The sequence below is a fragment of the Mesitornis unicolor genome, unplaced genomic scaffold (genome assembly GCF_000695765.1).
Source record: "Mesitornis unicolor isolate BGI_N332 unplaced genomic scaffold, ASM69576v1 scaffold28826, whole genome shotgun sequence".
NCBI lineage: Eukaryota > Metazoa > Chordata > Aves > Mesitornithiformes > Mesitornithidae > Mesitornis > Mesitornis unicolor.
In genome coordinates this window covers 357-6,901 of record NW_010189337.1, presented here as the reverse complement: position 1 = coordinate 6,901, position 6,545 = coordinate 357, and the positions used below count along the sequence as shown (strand labels likewise).

General features: G+C 57.0%; 1 protein-coding gene across 1 annotated transcript; it reads right to left on the bottom strand.

The window, feature by feature from the left end:
* Positions 1 to 804: 804 nt before the first annotated feature.
* Positions 805 to 2,563, bottom strand: DBNDD2 (dysbindin (dystrobrevin binding protein 1) domain containing 2). Its single transcript, XM_010186031.1, has 3 exons — positions 2,407 to 2,563; positions 1,835 to 1,978; positions 805 to 1,393 (listed from the first exon to the last, which is right to left on the bottom strand). The coding sequence occupies exons 1-3, from the start codon at positions 2,555 to 2,557 to the stop codon at positions 1,185 to 1,187; spliced, it is 504 nt and encodes a 167-aa protein (XP_010184333.1). The 5' UTR covers positions 2,558 to 2,563; the 3' UTR covers positions 805 to 1,184.
* Positions 2,564 to 6,545: the final 3,982 nt, after the last annotated feature.

Sequence of the window (6,545 nt, the reverse complement as noted above, 5' to 3'; positions counted from 1 at the left end):
CATTTTGTGGGGTGATCCCCGAAAGCTTCCTCCCCTGGCTTTTAAAATTGAGGAAGCTCTTGTGCGGCCTGAGCTTGGGCAGTTTGCCGCAAGGCATTGGCGTGTACGAGGACTCTGCAAGGACTGTGCTTGTCGCCGGCGTGACTTCCTCTTCTAAACTCTTCCCCCTGGTGTCTGCTTTCCCTCTCTCCTTGACGGCTCCTTTCCGGAGGGCAGCGTCTATCTCCGGGTGCAGAGCACCCTGCTTCCACCAGCTGTCAGCCTGCGGCCTCCTCAGGAGGAAGCAAACTGCAGCCACCGCCGGGCCACGCTGAGAGTGGCAGTCCGATGGAGCTCACCACCGGTCATTCCCAGATAACTAGGGCACTCCAGCCAGTCTCACAAGGGCTGGCTGACACAGGAGGGAGCACAGCAAGGCCTGTACATGCCCTGGGAAGCAGCCGAGATGCAGAGTGTTCCCTGGCTCCTGTCTCTTCTCTCCCAGGCTCCTTCCCTCGTGGGGGCGATTGCGGTTGTGCTGACGCACCCTGAGCAGGGACAGCACTTTCCTGGCCTGCAGCCACTGATAGAGGCAGTGGGCCTCCAGCCAGCTTTGTGCCTGACTCCTCTTGACCAAGTGTAGCAGACTGCCAAGTGGCTTCATTTTGGTGGCTCTTCCTTTGTGCTCCTGAAGGTGTGCTTCACTTGCTTCTGAGCCGCACCCTTAGCACACCGGCTTTACACCACTCTTCCCTGCTTCAGCCCCCACCTAACCCTTACCCCCAGTGGTGTTTTCTCCCAGTAACACACACATCCACTGCTTATTTAGATCCAAGCGTTATTTCTCTGTATGCCATTGTTAAATGCGTGTCTGGGCAGGACCTTTGTCAGTAGGATGGGGGAGCTGGGATCTCAAGGGATGGCTTTCTGGGAATGGTGGGGTTGTGGGATGCTGAGCATTTCAGGGGAGTGAAGCAGGGAGTGTTAGCAGCAAAGCCTGAAGAGTTAATTTTGGGAGCCTACAATACCCCTTTCCTTCTCCTTTGGCTGCCAGGAGAACCTGTGGAGGGAGAGGAAAGGAAAACCATCTCTCCTCTCCTGCCAGGCAGCAGTCCAGGATGGGGTTTACTGAGCACCAGCAGTTTTCCTTCCTCCGGGCTGGCAGGTCCGTATGGAGGAGGCTGGGAGCAGGGCAGAGCTGGCTGCTAGCTTCTTGCCACCTGCTCTTTGGGACTGTCCTCCTGCAGGTCCTCCTCATCTGACTGCACCACGGGAGTCTCAGCCCCCTCCTCGCTGGTGTCCAGGCTGTTCAGGTCCGTGGAGACAGAGGACGTGGAGGAAATACGTGACTTGCTCTCGGCTGCATTGGGCACTTGCAGGGTGATTTCCTCTGGGCACTGGCTAGCATCTGCCCCTGGAGGAGAAAATGGTAAGAGGGGAAAAAAGGCTTCTGGAGTTTTATTGCTTCCTAAGCTTCATGGACAGCCCCTCTGACATATTCATCTTATTCCTCAGCAGGCTACACTTTCCTGGCTGCTCTCCACATGGCTGCAGTGGCTGTTCCCCACCTCACACCCCCAGCTTGGCTCTGGAAAGTGCGTGGGCTCTCCTGTCTTCTACAGCATAAAGTATTTACAGGGGTCTGTACCTCCAGGCTGCAGAGGTAGATACTGACATGGACGAGCCCAGGGTGAGGTTCCTGCAGCCTCACAGACCCCAACACAAAGTGTCTGTCTTTGCATGGGTGTGTGTGGATCTGCACACAGGGTGGCCAGGGCTGAGAAACAAGGCAGTGTGAGCTCTGGGGGCAGGAAGGGCTCCCAGCCTGGCTGGCAAGGCTTGGAACTGCACGTACCTGGCAGGGGCCCAGCAACGCTGCTCTCCTCCGTCCCACAGGCCAGAAACACGTCCACAGTGTCCTGGTCTGACAGGTCCATCATGTCCATCTGCTCCAGCATGTCCACGTTCACCTCCATGGAGGAAATGCTGCCTAAGGGGGCTGCAGAGACAGAGGCCAGCAAAGAGGTGAGTGCTGGTGGACTTGAGCAGGCAGGACCAGGCCAGCCTTGCCATGGGGAACTGAATTCTTCTTGCTGGAAAGAGGCCTCCAGGAAAATCACGTTTCCTTAAAACATCCCTCTGGAACCCTCTGTTGCCTCACTGTGGTCCTCGTCTCTACCCCAAACTAGTGTCTGAAGCCAGTGATGATGCAGGGTGCCAGCCTTGGGTACCCATGTGCTGTGACTTCAGTTAAGTGGTGCGAGCAATGCACAGCTCATCCACACACAGTGTGTGTCATCCTGTCTCGGTGCAGGACATGTGTGTCCCTGGCTGCCTTTAGACTGGGCATGTCCCACTGATCTCTAACACTTGTGTCACTGTTTCCTGAAACACCCACAGCACCATGCTGGTGCCTGCAGCACTTACGTCTCCGATGCTCTATCTGCAGGTGAGACATAGGGAAGAAGAAATCCACGTCGTGCTGGAAAACCTCCTCAAAGAACTTCTGCCGGTCCCGTAGTTTCAGCTGCTGCTGCTGCATCTGCTCTGCATCCAGGCTCCGCTGCGTCTGCTCCATGTCGGCTGGGGAGAAAGGTGAGGAGGATCAGACCAGGCAGGACTGTCTGAGCCCTTCTGCCTGTCCCAGCTCAGGTGGTACGGCCATGCTGGAAGGTAGGCAATTCCCTTCTGCTGTGCTTTACCAGCACACATTGATTTAGTCACCATGAATAGCAGTCACACGCCAGAACGGCAGCGTCACCAGCACTTGCTATGCTGGAGCCTCAGATCTCACTTCTGAGATGCAGGGCAGCCAGGAGCGGGGAGCTGATATGCTGCGTTCACGACTGCTGAAGTGAATTATCAGGGGGAAAAGGGTGTTGCTACGAGATCAGCCATCATTTGCACATGTTCAAGTTTTCGTTTCCTTGTTGTAAAACAGAGGATTGTCTGTGAACCCTAAAAAGCAGGGGAAACTCCCAGGGACAAGAAGTGGCATTAGTGCTCCAGTCTTTCTGAGCTGAGGGATTTATAAGGAACAAAAGGCATCAGCAGCCCTGTCACCCCTGCTCACGCGCACCCCTGCCGCCACCATCGCTATAAATACAGCCGCACCCACGCTCGCAGGCTCCTACGTTCACATCCCCTGCTTGCACAGCCAGCTTGGCTTCTGCCTGCACAAACATTTTAATTCCTGTAATTCCTCCCGCAGTTCAGCGCTGGTGCCTGTGTCCCCGGCTCACATGGCAAGCAGTGATGGGAGCCCTCGGGCTGTTGCTGAAGGAGGTTGTTGCTGCATCCCTAGGCCTGGTACCTCCCTTTCAGGTTGGGTATCCACAACAATAAGGACCCAAGTGGCACAGAGGGGCCATGGCCAGTGGCCCCAGCTGTTCCCAGGCTGGTGTTTGACCTCAGCCATTCCAGATTTCCTCTCTACTGCTCTTGGCCCAGCCAGCACAAGGAAAATGTGATTACTGGAGCAGGCAGTGCAGTAACCAAGGAAACCAAACAAAACATCCTCTGCTGTGCCTCAGCATGGCCCAAACCCTCCACTCCTCCGGGCTGGGGAGGAGGGAGCAGAGCAAGCAGCATCCCCACCCTGTCTGGCAGGAGCAGGGGTGAGGACAGCAGGAGGGGCTGGCTGTCAGCAGCACAGGACCCAAACAGGAGAGAGGCAGTGGGCCTGGTGCGAAGTCCTGAAGATCTTGAGAGCTCTTCCAGGGCTCCTCTGCACCCTGTTTCTGGGGCATCCTTCACCTAAACCCCATGGTCTGCAGGCACCAGCCTCAGGAGGCCTGGTTGTGCCTGCAGCACAGCACGGGGATGCACCGTGACTCAGTCACCGTGACTATGGCCTGTCACCATATGCTTTCTGGAAGAGGCTCTGGTCCTCTTCTGGCTGCTCAGCATCTTCCTGCAATGCCCGGGGCAGCAGTCTTGGCACTCTGAAGGGGCCTTTGCCTTGGTATGTCTGACCTAACCACTGAGTGCCTACTCTGGTGCAGAGGCTCAGTGTGCTGTGCAGTGCCTGGGCTAACAGGGACGAGGGGGTAACTGGGGCACTTCAGCAGCTGGAGCCAGCCCTGTCCTGTCTGTGCCAGGCAGAGCTCTGTCCCCCAGCCCAGCTGTGCCAAATTCACAGCAAACCGCCACAGCTCACCGCACTGAGGAGAGCCCATTGGGCTCCAGCCCCAGGAAGGCTCAGCTCAGGGCAGAGGCTGCACTGGCTCCTGGATTCAGGGTGACAGACTGACTCTTCATGCTGCATCTTGCCAAAGGGACCCCAGTGTGGAGGTAAGGAAAAATGTCTAAATCCTGCAGTGCAAATACAAAATAAACCAGAATGCTAGCAGGCACTTCCCCAAGTGCCATGAGTGTCGCTGATCTGTGCCATTAATGTTCTCACTGCCCATCTCTGCCCTGGCATGTGAGTGATACTCGGAGTAAGGGTGCTTGGGGAGAGTCAGGACAGGTGCTGGTGGCAGCATTCCTGTGGGCAATGGGATTTTTCTTGCGGAAGAAATTAGCAGGACCTGTTTATGAACTTGTTTTTGAGCTCTCGCTGGGGAGTCAGGCACGAGCACTGAGATCCCATTATGTAGGGAACGCCGGCAGTGGGAGATGGCAGCTGGGCTGTGCTGGCCCTGCCTGACCCGTGACCGTGGTGAGAGTCAGGGATGGAGCCTTCCCTCCTCCCGGGGCTCTTCCGGGCCCGGAGGGGAGCGAACAGCCCTGCTAGTGTAACTGCTCCTCAGCAACCCTCGCTGGGGAAATAAAGGAGAGTGGCGTTCCCTGCCGCAGCCCTTCCCCATGTGACAGCCAGTCACGCTCCCCGGCTGTCAGTCGTGGGGATTGTCTCATCCGGCTGGCATGTTCCCACCACGGGACATGTTCGCACACACAATGCGGCCCCTGTGCACCGTGGGGGATCTGTCGGTACCTGCTGGTGGCCTGGCTTTTATTACTATTGTCATGGTTATTACTACAGCCCGCTCGGCCAAGGGTCCGGAGGCTTATCAGCATTCAGAGCCAGGCTCTTCCCTGCTGGCTGAACTGCCTAGCTCGGCTGCAACGGCACCAAGCACCCCACTGCCTTCAAATCCTTCCGGCTCTCACGGCTTATTAGCCTGTGCAGTGCAGAGAGGAACCAAGGCCAAACGCTGGTGTGGAGGTTGGGTGGACAGGGCAGGATCCCCCCAAGGAGATGCAGGCAGGGATTTCCTTCTTGCCTGCTACTGGCAGCTGCCCACAGGGTGGGTTGTGGGCAAGGATGCCAGCCCCTCAGGTCCCTCTGTGTGGAAGAGCCAGGTCTTGTGTGGTGTGGGCTCAGGACCACCACTGTGATGGGGAAAGGCGTGGAAGGGCTGGCTGCAAAGCAAACTGCCGCAAGCTCTCCCATCCACACTCTCACTGAAGTGGCCTGGAAGAGGACCAATTCCTGAGGTGCAGTTATCATAGGGTGGGAGCCAGAAAGGGTGTCAGGGTGCTGGGAGTAGCAACTTAGGGTGTTCTCCGACCCAGCATCTGGGCCGAGAACAGAGCACAGTTCAATGGTCTAGCTGCATTTCTGCTGGGAGGGGAGGTGTATTTCATTTCCCCTTAACCCATGGGGTTCTGGTACAACCCCACCTCTGTGCCAGTGAACTGGAGGGGTGAATTTGGGGTGGGGAAAGGCTTGTTAGTGGAGGCACAAGGCCAAGAGATGATGAGAACAGGCTTTTCTTGAGGCCACAGCTCTGCAATACCTTGCAGAGATTTTGAGGGATTTAAAGGTCCTGAAAAATAATCTGGGCTGTGGAGAGGGACAGGGAGTGATGGGGAAGTGAGCAGAGTTTAAGCAAGGGGTCACTTCAAGCATGGACCAGTTCCCTGGTGAATGAAAGACCTGGGGCAGACTGGCCCACCAGCCTTTGCCCTTTTCCCTGCACTTCCCCAGAGCCTGAACCTCTGACCCCGCTCCTCCAGAGAAGCCCAGGGCACCCTGCCATTGCCTGGCTTGCCAAACTGTGCCTTGTGCTCCCTTGGGAGCAGGCTGGAAATTCCCCGGAGAATCGTGCAGGGTCAGGCCATGCAGAGATGGGATGCCTGGACATGCTGGCAGCCTGAGTGTTAATTCCCTGCACGGTCTTTTCTCGATCAGCGTGTCTGACCTCGTGTTGCAGCACAGCAAAAAATAACCATACCCCAGTGAGAGGAAATGCACCAGGCGAGCGCGAGGGAGGCAGTGGTTTTGGCAGAGCCACTTGCTGGGGAAAGCTAAGGGAGGGGTGGCACAAAGAGAGGGAAGACACGGCACCTTGTAACCTCTGCCTGTGCTGCGGTTTCATCGCCTGCACTCCTCCGAGCCATCTTCAAATCCCTTGCGTCTCAGCACTAAAAATATCCCTGCGGCCCGGAGCTCCTTCCCCGGCAGAGGCTGTGTCATGAGACCCTGCTATTTACGGGGCCCTGCTCCGATTCGTGCCGAAAGAACCGTGAGAAGAAGCAAGCCCAGAGGGCAGCGCGGTGCCCGAGGCACGGCGTGCGAGCCCCGGGACGGGTCCGTGCCAGGTTGAACCCTGCAAGCC

Bases quoted from the DNA above. Each gene is read 5' to 3' on its own strand.
- DBNDD2 (XM_010186031.1), bottom strand. From the start codon at position 2,557: ATGGAGCAGACGCAGCGGAGCCTGGATGCAGAGCAGATGCAGCAGCAG. The intron at 1,979-2,406 runs GTAAGTGCTGCA...CTGTCTCTGCAG, and splicing joins GCAGATAGAGCATCGGAGAC to CCCCCTTAGGCAGCATTTCC. The intron at 1,394-1,834 runs GTACGTGCAGTT...TTTCTCCTCCAG, and splicing joins CGTTGCTGGGCCCCTGCCAG to GGGCAGATGCTAGCCAGTGC.